The sequence below is a fragment of the Labrus bergylta genome, chromosome 20, assembly GCF_963930695.1.
Source record: "Labrus bergylta chromosome 20, fLabBer1.1, whole genome shotgun sequence".
Taxonomy (NCBI): Eukaryota; Metazoa; Chordata; class Actinopteri; order Labriformes; family Labridae; genus Labrus; species Labrus bergylta.
Window position 1 is genome coordinate 767,629 of NC_089214.1, and position 25,564 is coordinate 793,192.

Below are 25,564 nucleotides of genomic sequence, written 5' to 3' on the forward strand. Positions count from 1 at the left end.
GAGGAAGTAAACGCTGTAAATTGGGCTTTAAATGTAAACTTAATAAGTCAAATCCCCACAGCCCTAACCTCCACTTTAATCTCTCTCTGTATCCAAACCTCTTTTCATCCCTTTTACACAATTAGCATTTTCCGTTGGCTTGCGCTAATATTTTCCAGCACACGTTCCATCAGTCTTCCAGTTCAGCTGCTGTGCCGAGCCGCCGCCGCTGCACAGCTTTCAAAATGTTTGACCGATTTCTACGGCCCGGGAGGACCCAGTGGAACTACAGCAGAGCTTTAAATAGCTGCAGATCAAGCCAGCCCTACTTTGGCAGATTTCTCTACGCGCCGCACTCCGCTAAAGCTGGAGGTGCAGATATAGAAGTGTAGGAGGCTGCAGGGAGAACACAGTCTCACATGTACACACATTCTGCACCTCTCTTCCCTGCTTCCACCGGAGCAACACCACATTACTGGAGGAGAAATCAATTCAGAAATCCATTTTCTGTGGGCAACAAAATCACAACTCTGTCAGGTCCTTCTTGTTTTGCATGCCGTACAAGGCGAGGAGTGTGTGTGCCAAAAGAAATAGAAAACATTTCCAGACCATAAGAGGTGCTGGCTGCGGCCGGGCGATGTGATCAGCGCCGTGTAAATCAAAGGATGCAAACATGAAACCTCTGTTTCTCATCCTGAAAGGATGGAACAGCAGATTGTTTTTGACTCTCTGTTGATGTTGTCATTCATCTTCAGGCCTCTAACTTTTAACAGAGCTGATGTCTGAAACAATGAGTTTGTGATTTGGTTAGTTGTTGAGACATTTAGTCGGTTTAATAAGAGCTAAACTCTTAACAACGCTCTTTGCTAAACATGAAGCTACAGCCGGTAGACGGTTAACACGGCTGTTAGATTACTCCTCTTTGTTTCCTTGACTTTCATTGACAAACTAAGGGGGCCCCCCCTCCTGGCCTGGGGGCCCCGAGCAGTCGTCCTGCCTTGCTTGTTGATAAGCTGCTCCTCTGATTACCTTTCCCCCTGACCGTCCCAGGAAGTGAAGAAGTTAACCCTGTGAGTTATGATTCATCACCAAATGAAGAATTCTTTCTGACTTGATTTAGAAAACTGAGTTTATGATCTGTAGCTGGAAGAGGCAGATACTCCAGTCTACCCTGATAACACAAACAGATCTTCAGAGTGTGTCCCTCCACACCACGTTCTCGTAACACTCAGCCGCAACACATCATTCACAGCCCTGCAGTGCTGCTCCCCCCCCCCGCCCCCCGCTGTGCAAGGTGCATCTGCTGCAGTGTAAGCAGGCTGGGAAAGCCTCATTAAGAAAACTGCTCCTTCAGCGTGGAGGCAGATCAAAGCTCTCTCTCTCTCTTTGAGTCACTTTCTTTAAAGCGTCTCATCTCAATCACACACACACACCTGTGTTCATGAGTGGAGACTTCCACTGTGGACTCCTCCCTGGTGTCATTATGCTCTGAACACTAATGAGACACCAGAGAACAGCTGCTGCTTCTTTTTCATTCTTTGTTAAATATCGTTTCATGAAGGGTCCTCGCTCTCTGCTCTCACCTCCTGACTCATAAACTATTTCAATGTGTGTTTCAATGGATGCTGTGCGCTAATTGTGCGCACAGCATCCATTGAAACACCAACACTCAGCTCAAAGTTACAAGGCCAGAGAAGGTGGTTTCATTATTCTACAAATAATTTAGCAGACGAGTTTTCCAATGTGACGCGTGAAACAACAGAGATCTAAAAAGCTCCGCACTGCATCGCTGCCCAGAGAGCTCTCCTGCCTGACTCCTCCAAATACCCCTCCTCCTCCCCGAGCGAAAACCCCATACAGGTGTGCAGAGGGAGAATTCTTTTTTATTTTAATTTAATTTAAAAAAAAGAAGTTTTTATTTAATTTAATTTAATTTTTTTATTTGTTTTATTTAATTAATTTTTTTAATTCTTATTGGTGTGCATTAGTCTCTCAATTATTTTATAAACTACTTTTTCATCAATAACTTTTCTGCACTCTTGTAAAGCTCTTTAACTGCAATTTAATTTGTCTGAAAGGTGCTGTATAAATAAAGATTGATTGATTGAATCAGGGAGAGAGAAAAGAGGGCTGCATGTAACATCATTTAGGTCGTAGGTGTTCTTAAAGAGCTGGGTCTTTAGCTTTTTCTTAAAGGTGCAGAGGGACTCTGCAGATCACATGGAGTTTGGAAGTTCATTCCACCACCGGGGGGCGACAGAGGAGAAGAGTCTATTCAGAGACTTAGGACCCTGTTGTGAAGGTTGGATCAGACGCCTTTCATTGGCAGAGCGTAGAGGGGGGGAGGGAGTGTAGACATTAAGGTCCAAATAGCAAACTGGTGTGCAGAGTTAAAGGAGCAATCTGTAACTCTGACCCCTAGTGTTTGAAATGGGTACTGCAGTCTAAATTCTAAACATCATAGAGAGCTGTCTCCCCCCCCCCTCCTCCTCTCTAGAGTGGATGCTCACTCAGGTCACCATGTGGTGGACTCTGAAGCTTCAGTGTTTATCCAGCTCTGCATGGGTCTGTAAACCTTTCTGTGTTCTAACCTCTCTCCATTTTTCAAAAGCATCTCCAATATTGATCCTAGTTTGAGCACGTTTCTGCTCGTGGAGCTTATTAGAAACATGCAGAGGCTTTTTAGGTCGGGTACAATCACTTCTATCTGAACCACTTCTCTTGACCGCTTCCATCGCTGCAACACCTGTTGACCTGATAACTGCTCTCATATCTGACAAACTGAGGGGCGTCCAAAACGGTCATGTGGGGGGTCGCCTTAAAAGCGCCTACCTTCTCTGGTCCAAACAAATCCAGAGCATTCAGGAGCAGAATCTAAAGTTAGAAGGAGGACATACTGGCTGCTGCATTGTTGTCAGAGAAGCCAGCACTTCAACATAGCATGTTTCCTTAATGATCAGAGAGTAAGATACCTTTATCATCTCACTCTCTACACATCACAAAGTCTAACACTGATGATGAAGTAAAAAGTGATTGATTTAAAGTAAGGCAGTGCTGTAGCAGCTGCTCCACGTCTTTGGATGGATATGGTTTGTTATCTGGTGCCTGCAGGGAACATTTCAGTCCAGCGGATCAATTTAAAGTCACTCAAGTCGACATTTTCTCCTTTTTCTCTTTTGTCTCCTCAGCTGCTGGAAATAAACTGGACGGGCCTCACCAATATTCTCGACATTCCTGGGCTCAAGTAAGTCGACTCAAACGGGCTTCTCTGTCCCCCTAATATACAATGGTAGGGGAAACACTGGATGTGTGTGGAAGCTAACTGGGCTCCAACAGGTCAGATCAGTAAGAACATGTTTCCTCACTGAGTGTCTTCTCCCCTCGGGGCGTGGTGTGGGTCGGGCTGGGAGCAGCACTAAATGAGAGTTGATTAAGAGCTACTAAGAGACAAACACAATTACTGGCTGCTGTCTTCAGTGGTTCATCCATTATTTATTTATAAAGCAGCAGATGCAGGAATGCTGCATGTGGTTCTGGCTCTACAGCTGCTGGTGTAATACGACCAGACAAGTCTCTTCAGCTGAGTCCTCTGGGGGGGGGGGGGGGGCGGGCATGGATCCAGTTTGTGTAATGCAGCACATGTGGGTTTCAGTGTGTGTGTGTGCGTATGTAGCCTGTGTGTGTGAGAAAACAAGGGGGTTTGTGTGTGAGCGGGCCGGATGGTGAAACTGGAGTTCTGCAGCAGACCGATCAGCTGTCTCGCCTGGTCCGCCTCGCTGCAGCTCATCGATGTTTTTATGATGCAACACGTGCTGTTACCCTCACTGCTGAGTAAAAATCAAAATCAAAACAACGTTACGTACGTTAGTGCTCGTAATCAGTATTCTTAAGACCAGTCTTGAGATCACTCTCTGATTGGCTGTCAGCGGACCAATCAGAGCCAACAAAGGGTCCACTCATAATGAGAAATCAGTCAAAGCCTCGAGGAAACATCTTTGAGATAAATGAATTCACAAGTCCGGGAACCATGATGTTCTGCAGAAAGTTAGCGGTTAGCATGTCTCTGTGATGTCAAAGAAGGAAGAGAAATGTCTGAATGTGGCTCTCAAGCTCGACCAAGCGGCAGCACCATACAGGTCAGGATCGTTATCATAACCAACGTGTGCTGCACTGCAATAAAAAGGATTTTACAATCAGTCAGATTTTAGTTGCTGTAAACACAAACAGGAGGAGCGGTGATGCATCGTTTTACAGCCTCAGATCTCAGCTGGAAGAAAAGCTCAGACTCTGAGCACAACAATGAGTTTAATCTGCAGCTGCCCTCTTATTGGAGGAGAAGCCGAGGATTGATCAAATAAAGAGACAAACACAGGCGGCTAACTGAGTTTATGCAGTTGAGTTTTAGTGTCTGTGCTGCTGGTTCAGAGGAGATAATGTTTCTGTTTGTTCAAAATAAAAACACCTCAGAGACTCTCACTGAAAGAAATCTGAAGTTAAGACGGTGCTGTAACATTTCATCACACAGGAAGGAATGCAAAGGTTGTCATTAACTATATTACTATTATTGGAAATACCTTCACTGTGTTACCCTGAGGAACACCCCGCGGGGAATTCCTCTCAAATCATCGCGGCTCCTTTAAAAGTCAAATAGCCTCTAGCTAACTGTGAACCACTGACTCAGAATGTGTTTGACATTTAGAGAGTTGAACATATTCACGCTCGCCGTCTTCTGATCGACTCTGAGCTGCTGAGTGAGCTGATTTGAGTCCGACTCATTAAAGTAAAGTGCGCCGCCTGCTCTTTAGACAAACACGAGAGTGTGTGAGTGACTGTTGTCGATTGTTTCTGAGTAAAATCTGCAACTCAGGAGTATTTTTTTTTTATTGTCGATTAATTATCATCTTCTGGATTTATCAAAATAGTTTTTAATTATTTTTAATAGTTGGCGGCTAAAAAAAACAATTGTTTGAAAAGCAAGAAGCAACTGAAAGTTAGACTGAGACAGCATTTCCAGCATGGAGACCGCCGTCGATGGGACTCCAGCGCCCCCTGCAGGAACAGACAGGTGACGACACTCAGGTTTCAAACATTCATACAGTCTGTGGTTTGAACGCTCTTAGCAAACTGTGTGATTGATGATGTAAAACCTTCAGTTTATGCCTTAGCTTAATTTATGCCTTATGCCTAGCTATTTATTAAAGGAGCAATATGTAACTCTGACTCCTAGTGTTTAAAATGGGTACTGCAGTCAAAGTTCTTTTTTTTTCTCCAGACAAGACAGTACCAGTAGCAGTAACATAAATCTTTAAAGCAGTGGTGTCCAAACTTTTTTTCTTGCGCCAAAATTGTCGTGTTGGAATCGCTCGTGGGCCACAGGTTTTGTTTTTTAAAATATAGTTGAAAAAGTAGTAAGTCTTTGTAGATCAGAATCAAAAGGCTCGCTAAAGAAACCCTTTAATAAAAGGAAATCAAATATTTTGACTTGATTTGTTTTTTTCTCAGAATCAAGCCTGTAACGTGGTTCGTGTTTTTGGAAAAGCTTTCTGCATTTAGCTCAGGTCATTAAATGGTTAAACAACAGTCCGCTTGTTTGCAAAAACTTTGCTTACGTTTTTTTTTCATAGTTTACAAAAAAATGGGTAACATACATGTTACTGAACATTTTCTATTTTAGGAATATTGTTCAGCCCTTGTTAACATGAAAAAGAAAAATAAGATAATGTGCTGATCTTAATCAAAATCTTTTGATTCTTCATTTGTAGTCACGGGCCGCAAAAATCCCCTCAAGGGCCGCAAATGGCTCTCGGGCCGCACTTTGGACACCCCTGCTTTAAACGGTCTTACAACAGCACCGTACTGACATTCACAGTCCCCCCCCCCCGTCCCGAGCCCAGTGCAAAGCAACATCTACATGTCATCAAATCCATGTAGAGACAATAATAATAATAATAATGATTAAAACCGCAAGCGGTGATGAAGGGCCCTCGCATCCCTGTGCATGTCGGGGTGTGTCGCGACCGCGGGAGTGCAGCAGCAGCTTAACGTGGCTAAGCAGCAGGCCGTGCAGTTCGATTTGTGTAAAAGTCGTAGTACTGGCATGTTGAAATGGGCAACGTAATGAAGATCACGTAAAATTTTGACATTTTGACTGACAGCAGTTCAGGCTGGCACTGTCATGATAGCTATGACATTTGGAGGAAATTGAGCATTGTGTATAGGATGTAGTACTTACTCTTCGCAGTAGGGGGCGCTATTGTTGAAGTTGACTATTGTTATGTCAATGTGTTCAGAGGCCAACCGTGATCATACCTGTGTAATTTGAAGCAGATCAGACAAAGTATCTGAGATGCAGTACCGCCTCTTTCCAGTAGGGGGTGCTATGTTAATGGCATAATTGTATTAGGTTAGATGTGATCAGGCCGGTACTGAGATGATTCAAGTGAAAATTGAATATAATGTGACATTATATATGGGAGGTAGTACTTAGTCCTTGCAGTAGGTGGCGCTATGGTTAAAGTTGACTATTGTTATGTCAATGTGTTCAGAGCATAGACTGTAAAAATAATGGACGGGACAAGGTCCCCGGTCTAGTGAAGCTTTTATTTTTAGAGCTCCCCCTGCTGACTGGCTGCAGTATAGGTCATAAGCCCCGCCTCCTCAATGATAACAGATGGGATGTGGGTCAAACTGTAAAGCTAAAATACTCGTCACATCATTTTTTTCCAAACCTAAACTCTGCTGTGATCATTAGTTATTATCACCCCACATTGTGTTCAAGTGCTCATTTTTCTGTGAAGTTTGTTTTAAATAAGTTATTTGAGGTTGAAAAACGGGATTTTACGTCATATTTGACGATGATTGACAGCCGCCGATCTTGCGTAGCTCTCTTTGTGAATAACAAAGTTACGTAGTGAAGGAAAGCCGAGACGCCATTGAATTTTTCCGTTCAGTTTTTTCGTCTTTTTGGAGCAGTAAAATGAGTTGTTCTGCAGTAAACTGTTCTAATCGACCTGTGGGAGATAACGGATCTTTGCAGTTCTTTCGGTAAGTAAAAAAGTGATTTATGTGTCATTGGTTAAAGTCGTTATCTAGCTAGCTAACACAAAAGCAGTCTAAGGTTAGAAATGTTGTAAAGCTAGGTTACTTATCCGGCATGATTTATCTTTTTATTTTATTTTATTAAATGAGCAAACCTAATAACTGACATGCTATGTTTCTTGATATTGTTATATCGTTATTGTGATTGAAATTGTATTTAAAACCAAGAATCGTAATATAAAATCCGCTCATAGATGTGGTTCATTGACTGTACAGTTATTTTACAGTAAAAATAAAGTCTGGTAAAGTCTCTAAAAAGTATGTAGGGCAAAAACAAAGTCACATAATTTAAATCTGGCCTGCATCATTACTAATGTGAACATGTTTACAGTCTGAGTGATAAGTGGACTAAACCGAGAGGAACAGGTTTTACTTTCACCGTGCAGACTGAAATTCATAGGACTATATACGAGGGGAGAATATTTCTCTATGTGTCCAGATAAAACTAAAGGTAAGATGTGATTTAATATAACTGTTACTGATTTAAGATCCAGATAAAACTAAAGGTAAGATCTGATTTAATATAACTGTTACTGATTTAAGATCCAGATAAAACTAAAGGTAAGCTCTGATTTAATATAACTGTTACTGATTTAAGATCCAGATAAAACTAAAGGTAAGATGTGATTTAATATAACTGTTACTGATTTAAGATCCAGATAAAACTAAAGGTAAGATCTGATTTAATATAACTGTTACTGATTTAAGATCCAGATAAAACTAAAGGTAAGATCTGATTTAATATAACTGTTACTGATTTAAGATCCAGATAAAACTAAAGGTAAGATCTGATTTAATATAACTGTTACTGATTTAAGATCCAGATAAAACTAAAGGTAAGCTCTGATTTAATATAACTGTTACTGATTTAAGATCCAGATAAAACTAAAGGTAAGATCTGATTTAATATAACTGTTACTGATTTAAGAGACTAACCGAAACGTGAACACAAACATCAACAACCGGCGGTGGTGTAATGTAATATTAACCGAGCATCATGCTGCTTAAACATTATGAATATTCTGCATTGTCTTCCACACACGACCAATTCAATAGTCACAAGTTGATCATATTGTAAATGTAATGATGCTCATTTAGAATTTGTATTCAGAAATGTTTCGGTGATTGTGACGGTGTCTGTATTTATCACCTTTGAAAGGAAGGTGTTAATGCAGGAGACCAGTGTTACACACAACAGGCTGCTGTTATTGAAGTTAGGAGGAGACAGAGGCTCAATAAAAGAAGACATAAAGATCACGTTTTCCCCCACACATGTTAATATGTTTTAAATGTCATGCATTTATTTTTGATTTCGCTTCAATAATCGTTAACAAAGAGAAACACCAGGATTAAACTACAGGCTGTTGTTGCCTTTTTATATCCAAAGAAAACTGAACATTCACAGCCTCTGTATTCAAAAGAATTTCAACGTTGACATTTATGTCTTCCTATTTCCCTCTTCTCACCAACGTTGTATTTTAAACAGGGATTTCCTTTTTCTCAGGTCTCTCGTCTCTCCCCCAGCTCGCCCCCTGCGGTGCGCTCCTCTCCACAATGCTCTCGTCTCTCCCCCAGCTCGCCCCCTCCGGTGAGCTCCTCTCCATAATGCGCTCGTCTCCTCCCTCTAAAGCTGCTGATACTCTGTAGGACGCTTTGATTGGGGCACCTCATCAATAAAATACTATTTTATATTTTATAAGCAGTTTGCCACCACACTGCACTTTTACTCTCCAAAGGCATATGAGTATGTGTGTGACAACTTTAACAAAGCTTTAGCACACAGTCACACCATCCACACAGCTGATCCAGGATTTACTGTAGCATCTTCTACAGCACTGAAAGGTCATGTACAGGCAAACAGAGAGAAGGGAAAAGAAACTTTTTGAGGAATTACAGCTAAAAAAGATTCTACTTTGCATACAGTACATCCTCTGATAAATAAAGTGAAGTACTTTGATTGTATTTCTGTGGTGTTCCTGTAGGTCACCATGATGCAGCCAGACTGAAGCAGCAGCTTGTGAAGGTGGACGCCATCATCTTGTCTTTGCAGTGCTGATTCTGAAGAGAACACCTTCACATAGGACTCAAAGGTAAAATGATCTCTCATATGATTGGACCGTGTTATTGTAACCGCTATCGGCATCAAAGTAATTTTAGTAACAATTTATAATCTTTCTTAAAATGTAAGGAAGACTAGCAGAAGATTTTAACAGCCTCTATGGTTCTGCAAGAAGTTCATGTTTAAATTGTTCTTCTTTCTGTCTTCAAGGAAATCAATGCTCAAAGGAAACAGCAGTCCAGACTCTGATTCCAGCTCCGGTGAGGTTCTGCACACAAACTGGCTTTCTGATTATATGAGAATATTTAAGATTAGTTTAATTCATCAGGCTGGCCCATGTGATGACAGTTTAGAATAATCTTCAATAGAAAGTGGCAGGAACACTTTTGTCTTAAAACATAAATTCATAAAGCTGATCATATTATTGGATTCATCATGTCTCATAAATAGTTCTCCTGTCTTTAAAACAAACTTTAGAAGCTGAAGTTTAGCAGAACCTGAGGACAGATCTGATTTCAGGTCTGAGGCAGAAACATCACAGTAAAATTCATTATACTTTACATTTAACTCCATGATTGTTTTTCTTTATTACAGAAGATGCTCTCAGATTCAGATCCATCAACAACCCCTGACAACATGGAGGACTCGTCCCCTGACAACATGGAGGACTCGTCCCCTGACAACATGGAGGACTCGTCCCCTGAGTGTTTCCTGTCCTCTCTTGATGGTCTTCTTCTCTTCAGTTATTAACTCTTGAAAACAGCAGCACAAAATGCCAGACTGTTTGACAAGTCTGTGATTGAATAAATTGAAATGGAATCTCATACGTATCTTGCTATGCTTATTGGCTTTAAATGTTTAATATTAAATAAGTTTGAAGGCCATTTATCTCAGACGAGCCGGCTGTGACAAGCTGAGCTCGTCTGTTAGCTTTGCTGTTGTCTTAGCTGTTGTTGGTCAAGAAGAAATTAATGTCAGTTCAAGGCCTTTTCAAATGTGAGCTATAAACTTAACTGCTAAATTATTTTACTGTGACCAACACGTTGTTGTACTCCAGTTAATCAGAGACAGTCAATTCAGATTTTAAAAAAGTTTATTTAAACATTTTATGAAAAGAAATCTTCAATAAACAACCCCTGGCTTCATTAACCATGTGGACAATAAGTAAGAGAGACCATCAGGTCAAACTGCTGGGACATAGGAGAAAGTATAAAACATAATTTAACAAAGAAATCCAAACAAAAATCAAATAAAGTATAGAGATCCTGGATGATTGTTTGACTGTTAAAATATGATGGAAAAGCAAATCCAACACAACCCTCCAGCATCTGGCCTTTCAAACACAGGGCAACATCATGTTAAGAAAAATAAATTAAATATTGACCTGGACCTCTGTGTTTTATCTGAGGATGACTATGGTAGCCTTCTCACTGTTCACTGTCACAAAGCACCAGACTCTGTCCACCTTCTTCAGACGTCGATCAGCTCCTCTGGGTGATGGCAGAGAGGACTCTTCATCTGGGAGAGCTGCTGGTGTAAGGTCATTTCTCCCACAGTGGATGAGCAGGGCATCTGGCACAGGTGAAAAAAGGAGGAGGTTCCTTCAAACTATGTGACCCCAGCCTGACCTCTGTAACAGGTGTGGAGATGAAGGTTGAAATGAGTCATTTTTAGGTTCTGTTGATTGTAAAATGGAAAAGAAAACATCACCTTTCTATTTAACATTTAGCTGGTGTATGACTCAGTGTGATTTTATTTTAGAAGACTGTATTGTTAACAACAGCTTGTTTTTACAATCCTCTTATGAAACTTAAATAAAGATCACAGGATATAAACTTTTAACAGATGATTTTAACTTACACTTCACCTCTGTGGAAGACGTCAGACCAGCTGCTTTTATCTCTTCTTTGCCTAAATGAAGACACAAAAAACAATAGATTTACTGTTCACTTAAATATATTAGAAAAGCAGACATGACTCACATTGCAGACTATCAGTTTCTAACAGAATACAACATATCTCACCACCTGTAGCCTACGGTCTGTGGTGCTAACCTAGCTTAAATATAGCTTCAATATAGAAGGATTTCATTAAAACCAGAGGACCCAGCAGCCCACGTGTTTTCAATAATGATCAAAATAACTGGATTTTTAAAAACACAGTGTTTAAATATTAAACTTTGAATACGGTGGTTTGTTGTGCTTACACATTTCTTCATCGTAGACCGGCAGAGCGCTTTCAGCGTAGCTGGGCTGCGTAAGTCATCAGGGCAGTACGCTAAGTGGGCGGGGCGTGTTACCAGGGCTCCTCCCCCCGGGCCCTACTGCGCAGACTCTGGCTCCAAATGACGTCAAAATCGCAAGATGGAAGCGCCCGTAAAGGGCGTATTTTGGCTTCAAGAACGTTGAGTGGGAACAGCTACAGCGCCCACTGGTTCAGAGGCCAACCCTGATCATACCTGGGAAATTTTAAGCAGATCCGAGAAAGTATGTATGATGTAGTACTTAGTCCTTGCATTAGGGGGCGCTATGGTTAAAGTTGAATATTATTATGTCAATGTGTTCAGAGGCCAACCTTGATCATACATGTGTAATTTCAAGAAGATCAGACAAAGTATTTAAGAGTTACAGCCACTTCCTGTTTGATGGCGATGTGATTTGTAGACTTCCTGTTGAGTTTTGGGCGTGGCTTGAAGAGGCTTTTTTGTCATGTTGGAAATGCAGTAAAATTCAGAATTGTAGGTTGAACGTGCTGCAGGGGCTGTATGTTTGAAATATTGTAGGGGGCGCCACTGAGCCATTAAGCCACGCCCACTCACTTAAACAGTATAAGATGTTTGACTTCACCACCAGGATCATATGTATGAAGTTTCGGGACAGTACGACTATGTTAAGCCTGCGAAAAAAGTACTTCCTGTTTGATGGCGAGCGACGCGTCCGTATGGCGACAGCGTTGGACGAAGGCGTTTGAGCTTGAAAGTGTTGTATGGCCGAGGTGTTAGCATGGCCGAGGTGTTAGCATGGCCGAGGTGTTAGCATGGCCGAGGTGTTAGCATGGCCGAGGTGTTAGCATGGCCGAGGTGTTAGCATGGCCCACACACATCCTGAGGGGGAACTGAGCTACCGTGTAGCAATGGCTAATGCTAATTGAGAAGCAGTAACTTCCTGTTGTCAACAGATGGCGCTGTGACTAATAAAAAAATGTCAGTCATGGACGTGTTCAGGGCGGGTCCAGTATCATGGATGTGTTCAGGGCGGGTCCAGTATCGTGGACGTGTTCAGGGCGGGTCCAGTATCATGGATGTGTTCAGGGCGGGTCCAGTATCGTGGACGTGTTCAGGGCGGGTCCAGTATCATGGATGTGTTCAGGGCGGGTCCAGTATCATGGACGTGTTCAGGACGGGTCCAGTATCATGGACGTGTTCAGGACGGGTCCAGTATCGTGGACGTGTTCAGGGCGGGTCCAGTATCGTGGATGTGTTCAGGGCGGGTCCAGTATCGTGGACGTGTTCAGGACGGGTCCAGTATCATGGACGTGTTCAGGACGGGTCCAGTATCGTGGACGTGTTCAGGGCGGGTCCAGTATCATGGACGTGTTCAGGGGAGGTCCAGTATCGTGGACGTGTTCAGGGCGGGTCCAGTATCGTGGACGTGTTCAGGACGGGTCCCGTATCGTGGACGTGTTCAGGACGGGTCCAGTATCGTGGACGTGTTCAGGGCGGGTCCAGTATCGTGGACGTGTTCAGGATGGGTCCAGTATCGTGGACGTGTTCAGGACGGGTCCAGTATCGTGGACGTGTTCAGGGCGGGTCCAGTATCGTGGACGTGTTCAGGGCGGGTCCAGTATCGTGGACGTGTTCAGGGCGGGTCCAGTATCGTGGACGTGTTCAGGGCGGGTCCAGTATCGTGGACGTGTTCAGGGCGGGTCCCGTATCGTGGACGTGTTCAGGGCGGGTCCAGTATCGTGGACGTGTTCAGGGCGGGTCCAGTATCGTGGACGTGTTCAGGGCGGGTCCAGTATCGTGGACGTGTTCAGGACGGGTCCCGTATCGTGGACGTGTTCAGGGCGGGTCCAGTATCGTGGACGTGTTCAGGGCGGGTCCAGTATCGTGGACGTGTTCAGGACGGGTCCAGTATCGTGGACGTGTTCAGGGCGGGTCCAGTATCATGGACGTGTTCAGGGCGGGTCCAGTATCGTGGACGTGTTCAGGGCGGGTCCAGTATCGTGGACGTGTTCAGGACGGGTCCAGTATCGTGGACGTGTTCAGGGCGGGTCCAGTATCGTGGACGTGTTCAGGGCGGGTCCAGTATCGTGGACGTGTTCAGGACGGGTTCAGTATCGTGGACGTGTTCAGGGCGGGTCCAGTCTCGTGGACGTGTTCAGGGGAGGTCCAGTATCATGGACGTGTTCAGGGCGGGTCCAGTATCGTGGACGTGTTCAGGACGGGTCCAGTATCGTGGACGTGTTCAGGGCGGGTCCAGTATCGTGGACGTGTTCAGGGCGGGTCCAGTATCGTGGACGTGTTCAGGACGGGTCCCGTATCGTGGACGTGTTCAGGACGGGTCCAGTATCGTGGACGTGTTCAGGGCGGGTCCAGTATCATGGACGTGTTCAGGACGGGTCCAGTATCATGGACGTGTTCAGGACGGGTCCAGTATCATGGACGTGTTCAGGACGGGTCCAGTATCATGGTCCCGAAATAACGTGCGGAACACAACGAGATATGTTGAGTCTGTGTAGAACGCACTGACACTGAGTTTGTGTCGATCGGATCAGCGCCCTCGGAGAAGTGCGTTCAAATAGGAAGGCTGAAATCAGCGATTTTGGGCAGTTATCGTGAAATTCATCTTGAATTCGTGGACTTCCTGTCGGGTTTTTTGAAACGCTGCAAGAGGATTTTTCGTCCGTCCCGACAAGCTTAATATGCGTAACAATTTTCGTGATTGTACGTGAAAAAGCCTTTATGGGGAGGCCATTTTGAAAATTTCAAGAGGGCGCTACTGAGCCATTTTGCGAACTCCGTTTACGAAACCACCAAAATATCAAATTTTTCATGACACCTGATGAGCGTGGAAAGTTTGGTGAGTTTTCGGGCACGTTCAGGCCCTCAAAAGTGGCCGCAAAGTGGCGGAAAAAAAATAAGGAGGATAAAAATAATAATCGCGAGGGTTTCAAGAGGGTCCTCGCACGGTTCGTGCTCGGGCCCTAATAATAACAATAATAATAATAATAATAATAATAATAATACTGAGCTAATGATGAAAAAATAATAATAATAATAAAAAATAAAACATTCACACACAACAACAATAAAAAAAAAAAGAAAAAAAAAGAACTGCTATCATATTGTACACCTGATGTTGTTCATGTTATGTGAAAGGACAACAACTGCAATTCCAAAAAGTTTGTGGTCGTGTTATAGATTATATCCTCATGATGGGGAATCAAGTAGAATCCTAATTTGATTCATTGATCAAAGTGTTACCATGATTATGAAGATCACAGCAGTTTCCCTCGGCCTGGTTTGTAGATTTATCCCTCTGAGACACTCTGAAGAGACCTTCTGCGTCATGATATACAGACAGCTGTGCTTTAATCCCGACTGTTTGTCTTCTGGGGACAGTAACGCCGCGTGATGAATTTTCAAAGTCATCCCTTTTGCTTTTTTTCCAAGCCTTGATTACAATTTTCCAGCTGCACCTCGGAGGCTAAACCAATAAAGAGCCTCCTGGTGGTAATGGCGTTTTCGTCCCTCACTGTCATTGTCGTGTTCATGACGTGTTGAGTCATTAGTGGATCAGAGAGACTTTCAGAGGTTTGATGGTTAACATGCTTGAACCAGCTCCAGTTTTACATGTGATGCTGAAATGTAGTGTACTAAGCTGAGATTAAATGTGAATATTTATAACCCAAGGGCGCCCTTACCCTTACTACTTAAATAATTCATTGCTTCACTCTGTTTATATTTCTTTCCCCCCTTTTCTTTCCCCCCTGCCCCTCCCCCCTGCCTGTGGTTACAGTGGCTTCTCTGACAGTCTGATTCAAGACATCATCTACAGTTATCTGGTTTTACCAAACCGCATCACCATCCCTCTGGTCGGAGATGTGGAACTGGCCAACCTACGCTTCCCCATGCCGAAGGTAGTGACGCAGCCGAGCGCTTTTTAATCCTCCTCTTTCTCTTTGTGTTCTACTTGATGTGACGGCTTCCTGTGGTGTGTGTGTGTGTGTGTGTGTGTGTGTGTGTGTGTGTGTGTGTGTGTGTGTGTGTGTGTGTGTGTGTGTGTGTGTGTGTGTGTGTGTGTGTGTGTGTGTGTGTGTGTGTGTGTGTGTGTGTGTGTGTGTGTGTGTGTGATGACTCTCTGTAGGTAACTCAAAGAATAAAAACAAAATCAGACAAAGCACCAAACAGGCATCTCAAGGCTCTGTCGACCTGTAACCATAGCAACAAGCTAAACACTTCAGGTCAAGTAGTGCAGCGTAGATGGATGGATGATTGATGATGGATGGATGATTGATGATGGATGATGGATGGATTGATGATGGATTGATGATGGATTGATGGATGATGGATGGATGGATGATGGATGATGGATGGACGGATTGATGATGATGGATGGATGATGGATGGATTGATGATGGATGGATTGATGATGGAAGGATTGATGATGGATGATGGATGGATGATGGATGGATTGATGATGGATTGATGGATGATGGATGGATGATGGATGGATTGATGATGGATTGATGGATGATGGATGGATTGATGATGGATGGATTGATGATGGATGGATTGATGATGGATGATGGATGGATTGATGATGGATTGATGGATGATGGATGGATGGATGGATGATGGATGGATTGATGATGGATGGATGGATGATGGATGGATTGATGATGGATGGATTGATGATGGATGGATTGATGATGGATGGATTGATGATGGATGGATTGATGATGGATGGATTGATGATGGAAGGATTGATGATGGATGGATTGATGATGGATGGATTGATGATGGATGATGGATGGATTGATGATGGATTGATGGATGATGGATGGATTGATGATGGATGGATTGATGATGGATGGATTGATGATGGATGGATTGATGATGGATGATGGATGGATTGATGATGGATTGATGGATGATGGATGGATGGATGGATGATGGATGGATTGATGATGGATGGATGGATGATGGATGGATTGATGATGGATGGATTGATGATGGATTGATGGATGGATGGATGGATTGATGGATGGATGATGGATGGATTGATGATGGATGGATGATTGATGGATGATGGATGGATTGATGATGGATGATGGATGGATGATGGATGGATTGATGATGGATGGATGATGGATGATGGATTGATGATGGATGATTGATGATGGATGGATTGATGATGGATGGATTTATGATGGATGGATTTATTTGATGATGGATTGATGATGGATGGATGGATGGATTGATGATGATGGATGGACGGATTGATGATGATGGATGGATGATGGATGGATTGATGATGGATGGATTGATGATGGATGGATTGATGATGGAAGGATTGATGATGGATGATGGATGGATGATGGATGGATTGATGATGGATTGATGGATGATGGATGGATGGATGATGGATGGATTGATGATGGATGGATGATGGATGGATTGATGATGGATGGATTGATGATGGAAGGATTGATGATGGATGATGGATGGATGATGGATGGATTGATGATGGATTGATGGATGATGGATGGATGATGGATGGATGGATTGATGATGGATGGATTGATGATGGATTGATGGATGATGGATGGATGATGGATGGATGGGTTGATGATGGATGGATTGATGATGGATGGATTGATGATGGATGGATGATGGATGGATTGATGATGGATTGATGGATTGATGGATGATGGATGGATGATGGATGGATGGATTGATGATGGATGGATTGATGATGGATGATGGATGGATGATGGATGGATTGATGATGGATTGATGATGGATGGATTGATGATGGAAGGATTGATGATGGATGATTGATGGATGATGGATGGATTGATGATGGATTGATGGATGATGGATGGATTGATGATGGATGGATTGATGATGGATGGATTTATTTGATGATGGATGATTGATGGATGATGGATGGATTGATGATGGATTGATGGATGATGGATGGATTGATGATGGATGGATTGATGATGGATGGATTTATTTGATGATGGATGGATGGATTGATGATGGATGGATTTATTTGATGATGGATGGATGATGGATGATGGATGGATGGATGGATGGGTAGATGGGTGGATACTGCATTGATCCTGAATTCAAAGTATCCAGTAGCAGCTTACAGAAACACATGACATGAAACCTGCTGCAGGAAACAGATTGAAAATAGATTGCTTAATAACGCCATCATTAGGCTCCTCCTCTTCCCGTGTAGCTCCTCTTAAGGCGCCTCCTCCTCCCGTGTAGCTCCTCCTCCTCCCGTGTAGCTCCTCTTAAGGCTCCTCCTCCTCCCATGTAGCTCCTCCTCTTCCCGTGTAGCTCCTCTTAAGGCTCCTCCTCCTCCCATGTAGCGCCTCCTCTTCCCGTGTAGCTCCTCTTAAGGCTCCTCCTCCTCCCGTGTAGCTCCTCTTAAGGCTCCTCCTCCTCCCATGTAGCTCCTCCTCTTCCCATGTAGCTCCTCTTAAGGCTCCTCCTCCTCCCGTGTAGCCCCTCCTCCTCCCGTGTAGCTCCTCTTAACGCTGTGCTCTGCATGTCTCCACAGGGGGTCCTGAGGATTCACTTTTTGGAGGCTCAGGATCTGGAGGGGAAGGATAAGTTTCTGGGCGGCCTGATCAAGGGCAAGTCTGACCCTTATGGCATCCTGCAGATTGGAAACCAGCTGTTCCAGAGCAAGACGGTCAAAGAGAGCCTCCACCCTAAATGGAACGAAGTTTACGAGGTGACCTTTTCATTCTTTCACAGCGAAGCCGAGTGTATTCCCCCAAACTAGTATTAACATCAGTCTTTTGACTGGGCAAAGCTTTAATATGCACCGTGTCTCCATCAGGCGTTGGTGTACGAGCAGTCAGGTCAACACCTTGAGATCGAGCTATTTGACGAGGATCCAGACAAAGACGATTTCCTTGGAAGGTGAGTTGATCTCATCTCCTGATCCGATCACACAAACTTCAAAAAGAAACAAACCGATGTAAGAGCATGTTGTACCTGTAGCTGAGGGTCTTATGTGACAGGAAACTGTTTGTCCTAAAGACACCACAGAGATCTGAGGTGGGAGGGGGGGGATGTGTCTGAGCTGGTAGACATGAGTTAAAGTAAACAAGAGGAGGTATCACACACTTCCAAGTCCAAGGGCAGAGTGGATTGATTGTGCCCTCAGGTAGTAACACAACACAAAGCAGCCAGTCGATATCTGGACCCCCTGTGGTCAGATTCATCGCTGTGATTTGTCTGCTTACTGTTAATTATTTGTCTTTATTCACAGCCTGATGATCGATATGACCGAGCTGCACAAAGAACAGAAAGTCGACGAGGTAAAGCTAATTGAAGCTCAAGTTTGCACATTAAACTGCTTAAAGGAAATGTTCAACATTTTAGCAAAAAAGTGCTGCCACAGATGGACGGATGGGTAGGTGGATGGATGGATGGGTAGGTGGATGGATGGGTAGGTGGATGGATGGATGGATGGATGGATGGGTAGGTGGATGGATGGATGGGTAGGTGGATGGATGGATGGATGGATGGGTAGGTGGATGGATGGATGGGTAGGTGGATGGGTAGGTGGATGGATGGATGGGTAGGTGGATGGGTAGGTGGATGGATGGATGGATGGATGGATGGATGGATGGATGGATGGATGGATGGGTAGGTGGATGGGTAGGTGGATGGATGGATGGATGGATGGATGGATGGATGGATGGGTAGGTGGATGGATGGATGGATGGATGGGTAGGTGGATAGGTGGATGGGTAGGTGGATGGATGGATGGATGGATGGGTAGGTGGATGGGTAGGTGGATGGATGGATGGATGGATGGATGGATGGATGGATGGGTAGGTGGATGGATGGATGGATGGATGGGTAGGTGGATAGGTGGATGGGTAGGTGGATGGATGGATGGATGGATGGGTAGGTGGATGGATGGATGGGTAGGTGGATGGGTAGGTGGATGGATGGATGGGTAGGTGGATGGGTAGGTGGATGGATGGATGGATGGATGGATGGATGGATGGATGGACGGATGGATGGATGGATGGACGGATGGGTAGGTGGATGGGTGGATGGGTAGGTGGATGGGTGGATGGGTAGGTGGATGGATGGATGGATGGATGGATGGACGGATGGGTAGGTGGATGGGTAGATGGGTAGGTGGATGGATGGATATTATATATATATATATATATATATATATTATATACTATTTAAAACCATATCCTCTCTTTTTAGAGGTTTTGATCGTTTGTCCACTCTGATGTTTTTTTTCACCCCCTCAGTGGTTTGAACTGGAGGAAACTTCAACTGGGAAACTCCACTTAAAACTGGAGTGGCTGTCTCTGCTCACCACACCTGAGAAGTTGGAGCAGGTAAGATGCTATTTACTGCTGCTAGTGGAGACAGTAAACATAAGAGATCCATCATGGTGCTGACAGTTTGTTTCTCGCTCCTTCCTGTTTTTTTGTCAGGTGCTGCGAAGTGTGCGTGCAGACAGAAGCCTGGCCAATGACGGGCTCTCGTCAGCGCTGTTTGTGGTCTACCTGGACTCAGCCAAGAACCTCCCAGTAAGACGCTGACATGTTCTGATGCTGTAGTGTGTGTAGATGTAGCATCGGGCTGATGGAGGGTTGTTGTTGTTGTTGTTGTTGTTGTTGTTGCACATTAAGAAACACTCTTAACACGTTGAGAAAGAAGCAGCGCTCAGTTCTCTAAAAGGATTGTTATCGTGATATAGTAGATGACACTGCTCCAGGACTAACCGGGCCTGAACATCACAGAGAACATGACGGCTTCTTTACGGACTCTGTGGTTTATTTAGAGTCATTTTAGTCACATACAGACAGAACACTCTCGATAATGGAGGCGAGGATCGATCAGACTTTATGTCCAGGGACGAGGAAGTGTACGCTGCCTGAGCACTCACACCCGTCACAGGAACTGCACTGAGTCAAAGGTTGTGCACGGTACATGTTACAGAGTGTGAGTGCGCCCTGAAAAGCCTGAATGGAATAATGAACCCTATGAAGCCACCTCAGCCCTCATGACCTCTGACCTTCTCTCTCTCTTTATTCTCATCCCTCCCTCCCGACCCCAGAGTGTCTTCACAGGAAGCTTAGGCCGTGGGAACTTAAGTGAGAGGAGAGCGTCTGGGCTAGTGTTTTGTGAGAGCAATACCTCAGAGTATAGAACGATATGTGTGAGTCCCCCCTGAGCTTCTGCATCATGCTAGTGTTAGCATTAGCCGTGTGCTATGTTGTGGGGTTGAGCATGTGCTCGCTGCACGGTGTTATCGTAGTGAAACTTACCCAGAGTGGTGAGAACCAGTAACATGAGGCCGACTCTCTGCAGGGTTAGGGTGTGATTGTGGGGTCAGCCTAATGATCCCACAGCCCTATGGTCCCACAGCCCAATGGTTCCACAGCCCTATGGTTCCACAGCCCTATGGTTCCACAGCCCAATGATCCCACAGCCCAATGGTCCCACAGCCCAAGGTCCCACAGCCCAAGGTCCCAAAGCCCTATGGTTCCACAGCCCAATGGTTCCACAGCCCAATGGTCCAACAGCCCAATGGTCCCACAGCCCTATGGTTCCACAGCCCAATGGTTCCACAGCCCTATGGTTCCACAGCCCTATGGTTCCACAGCCCAATGGTCCCACAGCCCTATGGTCCCACAGCCCTATGGTCCCACAGCCCAATGGTTCCACAGCGCTATGGTTCCACAGCCCTATGGTTCCACAGCCCAATGGTTCCACTGCCCAATGGTCCCACAGCCCAATGGTCCCACAGCCCTATGGTCCCACAGCCCAATGGTTCCACAGCCCTATGGTTCCACAGCCCTATGGTCCCACAGCCCAATGGTTCCACAGCCCTATGGTCCCACAGCCCAATGGTTCCACAGCCCTATGGTTCCACAGCCCAATGGTTCCACAGCCCAATGGTTCCACAGCCCAGTGGTCCCACAGCCCAATGGTCCCACAGCCCAATGGTCCCAGATTTCTAAGAATTTTCTCAAAATTAGGCTATGTTCCCACAGGGTAGGATTAACTTGCCCTAACTGATACAAATTTATGAAAAAGGAAATGTGGGAACATAGGCACGCTCCCGGGTGTGCTTGTTAGTCAGATATTCTGCTGATTTACTGTAGGTGCTAAGTTCAAGGCGGAAAAGAAGAGCTCAGTACAAAGAGGACAGAGTGCAGCGACGAGGCTCATAATGATCTCTGGCTGTATGAGTGTGTAGGCCGCGCTCTTACTCAAACCCTGTAGCTTGTTAGAAAAGTCCCACAGTGTTTGAAAGTAGCTTCTCCCTCATTATCACGGCCTGTGTGTGTATTGTTAGCTCTCTGCAGCATCCAAACCAGCAGCCCCCCCCCCCCCCCCCCCCCGATCATATTCATGTCTCAGCACATTATAAACACATTTTCTGGGGGTTTTCTCATGCCTCTTTCAGTGTTTCCCCTGGGTTTACAGCTTTTGGGGGGGGGGGGGGGGCAGACGGAACACCGACACAAACGAGGAATCTTGGTGTTCATGTGTTACTTTTAATGACAGCTGTCCTGTTCTATGGTATCCTTAAATGACTTCTTTCCCTGGTTTCTGACTCTATCCACTATCCTACCATTACCCTTGTATAATGGTAGGGGAAACACTGCTCTTTACCCCCCCAAACTCTCCTCTCCTACTAACTACGGGTGTGATTTTCTCCCTCACATCTCCTCGTGGCTTAAAGAGCAACCTGTCAGATTTCACCTATGACGGGTTGAAGCAAGTCTCAGTCTTTAAGGCCCTGAAGGTAACGTGGGATAAATGGATTGCATGTTCACATCACCGCCCCCCCCCCCCCCCCGTGTCCCGTCTGTGCTGCTCTCTGTCTGTGCACCGTTCAGCGTCATGTTTCTGGGACGATTATCAACCTGAAAATGGAATCATCTTGATGTGCATGAAGATGGATGATTGCATTGTGCCTCTTGGTTGTGTTGTGCATATTCTTCTTCTTTTAGCACTCATGGATCTTGTATGCATAAGTGTATTTATTCTGCATGCACATCTTTGTGAGGAAAGCTCTCTTCCATCTCTGTGGTCGATGAAAAGTGTCCTCTATGCAGCTCATTTAGCAGACGATTTCAAAGAGGAACCTTTTTTTTCTCATCCTGTCCAGTCGTCCATATATTCACATGCTTTAATTGAATCTAGAGGGAAACCCAACGTGTGTTGTTTCAGCATTTCTACCTCATTTAGAAAACAAATGGTTTGGAGAAGGAACTCATTCCATTCCAGGCATGTCTGCATTTTTCAGAGCTGTTTAAAGTGCAGCAGGAAAGATGAAGACAGGAAGTAGAAACTGTGGCTGCATGTGTATCAGACTCTGATTAGCATGTTCTGCAGCAGATCATCTCTGTCACGACATTGTTGATATCCATGCGACAGTTTTAGGTCACCAGTGTTGGTAACGAGTACTCAGATTACTTTCTTACCTTCTGCAAAACATGTTATACGTTCATTACTTTTGTATGAAAGTTGCATTTCCCTCTTCTTCCTTTTGTCCCTGAAGCATGTGCAGTTTGTGTTTCTCTTCCTCTCTGGGCACGTCACTGCATATGAGCAGAAGGTTGGCCTTCAGGTGTGTCAGCGCATGTGTAGCGAGCTAATTCAGCGAGTAAGATGGCGGAGAGAGCAGCCTTTCACTTCCCGTTATTTTGACTTTTTCTTCTATCTTATATTGCATCTGTTATTCCTGACTGCTCGGGGTAGAGCCGCTGCTCCCTTATCAAAAAGAGCCAGCTGAGGTGGTTTTGGCGTCTGATCCCTTGTCCAACTGGGAGTAGACCCAGAAATATGAATGTTTGAGGCCTTAGTGGCGTCCCCCGTCTGTTCCTGCAGGGGGCGCTGGAGTCCCATCAATGGCGGTCTCCATGCTGGAAATGCTGTCTCAGTCTAACTTTCAGTCAACCTAACGACAGGCTGAGAGCTGGAGCTGAGGCGGGTTTTAAACCTCCTGACAAACCGTTACACCGCGCCCACCTGTCAATCAGGTCAGCTACACGCCTTATTGTGAATAACTCTTATCCTTCATCAAATCAAAACTGATGAGTCATCAAAACATTCACCCCCCGTACAGTGTGTGTCCATCCAGACATGAGCTAATCACACCTATTTGTTTTTTTGAACCAGGCTGTAAACATGTTCATCTCTGCTGTAAAAACAGGCTTTTTAGAATGGGTGTGTATGTGACTTCCTGTGTTCCTGCAGCCAGCCTCTAGTGGACACTCCAGGAACTGCAGAATTTTACGTCTGTGCGTGCATGCATGCGTGCGTGCGTGTCACTTTGAGCTTTGCTTTAGATAAACCAGTTGAACGTCTCTTTTCGACCTTCTAGGCTGAATACTTTAGAAGCTCTCAGATAACTCGCTTTAAGCAACCAGACTGAAGCAAGACAACTGAGAAAGTGATCGACTTGTTCACCAACTCAACAAGCACACCAAGAGGAAGCTCTTTATTTAGTGCTCTACAAATAAAGATGGATTGAAATGTGTTTCTCATAGTGTGAACACACTCATTTTCCCACATCATCACTGAGATTAGAACGAAAATGTCTCTTTTTAAAAGAACAAATAACTTCAGTTAATTTGTCATTTTTATCCTCCGGTTACACCTGAAACTTTACTGGTAAATGCAGATCACATGGAGTTTGGAAGTTCATTCCACCACCGGGGGGCGACAGAGGAGAAGAGTCTAGTCAGAGACTTAGGACCCTGTTGTGAAGGTTGGATCAGACGCCTTTCATTGGCAGAGCGTAGAGGGGGGGAGGGAGTGTAGACATTAAGGTCCAAATAGCAAACTGGTGTGCAGAGTTAAAGGAGCAATCTGTAACTCTGACCCCTAGTGTTTAAAATGGGTACTGCAGTCTAAATTCTAAACATCATAGAGAGCTGTCCCCCCCCCCTCCCCTCTCTAGAGTGGATGCTCACTCAGGTCACCATGTGGTGGACTCTGAAGCTTCAGTGTTTATCCAGCTCTGCATGGGTCTGTAAACCTTTCTGTGTTCTAACCTCTCTCCATTTTTCAAAAGCATCTCCAATATTGATCCTAGTTTGAGCACGTTTCTGCTCGTGGAGCTTATTAGAAACATGCAGAGGCTTTTTAGGTCGGGTACAATCACTTCTATCTGAACCACTTCTCTTGACCGCTTCCATCACTGCAACACCTGTTGACCTGATAACTGCTCTCATATCTGACAAACCGAGGGGCGTCCAAAACGGCCGTGTGGGGTTGTGTCTTAAAAGCTTCTACCTTCTCTGGTCCAAACAAATCCAGAGCATTCAGGAGCAGAATCTAAAGTTAGAAGGAGGACATACTGGCTGCTGCATTGTTGTCAGAGAAGCCAGCACTTCAACATAGCATGTTTCCTTAATGATCAGATAGTAAGATACCTTTATCATCTCACTCTCTACACAGCTCACTGATTGGACCTTTAAGAACCAAGGTCTTAGTTCTTTCTTAGGTCAGGTCGTAGCTCAGAGTTCTGGATTGTGTCATTAAGTCTACATTTACGACGTGGTGGATCCTGATTGTAATGCAGCTGCTCAAGCGTAACTCTGGGTTTTCCAGCAGTTTAGGACTCTCCGCCCCCCCGGCGTTTAGACATGTTGGGTATAATGAATCTGTAAGGAATGCTGCATCATACTTAACTGTCAGAAGTTAAGCATGCTGAGATGAGACAAAGCTTGGGAGCCTGTGTGCCTGCAGCCCTGTGTGTTCTGTATCTACCCTTTGAACCCCTATGTGTGTTTGAAACAGTCTCAAGAAGTTAATGTTTGTCATTCTGAAGCCCTTTTTTTATGTTCGTGTGTTATGCGTCTCTAACAAAATCTCTAACAGTCTGCAAAGAAGAGCAGCAGCGAGCCGAGTCCTTATGTCCAGATGACTGTCGGACACAAAACACTCGAGAGCAAGGTCAGTCATCTTCACAAGTATCCATTTGTATGATTATATTTCACAGTTCATCCTTTGGTCCCTTTGGTGGGGGGGGGGGGGGGGGGGTCTCCTGAGGCATGTTGAACTCGTTCTGTAGTACCGGCCTCAGGAGGTCACTGATCCTTAGCTCTTCATGCAGATCCTCTGAAAGCTGCTTGTCAGGTGTGACACAGAATAAATCGATATGAATCAATACAGACCCG

General features: G+C 44.7%; 1 protein-coding gene and 1 long non-coding RNA gene across 2 annotated transcripts in view; both read left to right on the plus strand.

The window, feature by feature from the left end:
- The window catches only part of esyt2b (extended synaptotagmin-like protein 2b), a 38,302-nt gene that overhangs the window by 4,805 nt on the left and 7,933 nt on the right, over nt 1-25,564 (plus strand). Inside the window, 9 exon segments of the mRNA XM_065949146.1 lie at nt 3,168-3,223; nt 15,157-15,277; nt 17,938-18,114; nt 18,223-18,305; nt 18,658-18,706; nt 19,667-19,756; nt 19,856-19,951; nt 22,117-22,179; nt 25,266-25,340. Of these exon segments, the coding sequence (XP_065805218.1) occupies nt 3,168-3,223; nt 15,157-15,277; nt 17,938-18,114; nt 18,223-18,305; nt 18,658-18,706; nt 19,667-19,756; nt 19,856-19,951; nt 22,117-22,179; nt 25,266-25,340 (810 nt within the window).
- On the plus strand, nt 7,882-10,525 carry LOC136177182 (uncharacterized). Its single transcript, XR_010664816.1, has 3 exons — nt 7,882-9,167; nt 9,347-9,396; nt 9,731-10,525. It is a non-coding gene; the product is annotated as an uncharacterized lncRNA (long non-coding RNA).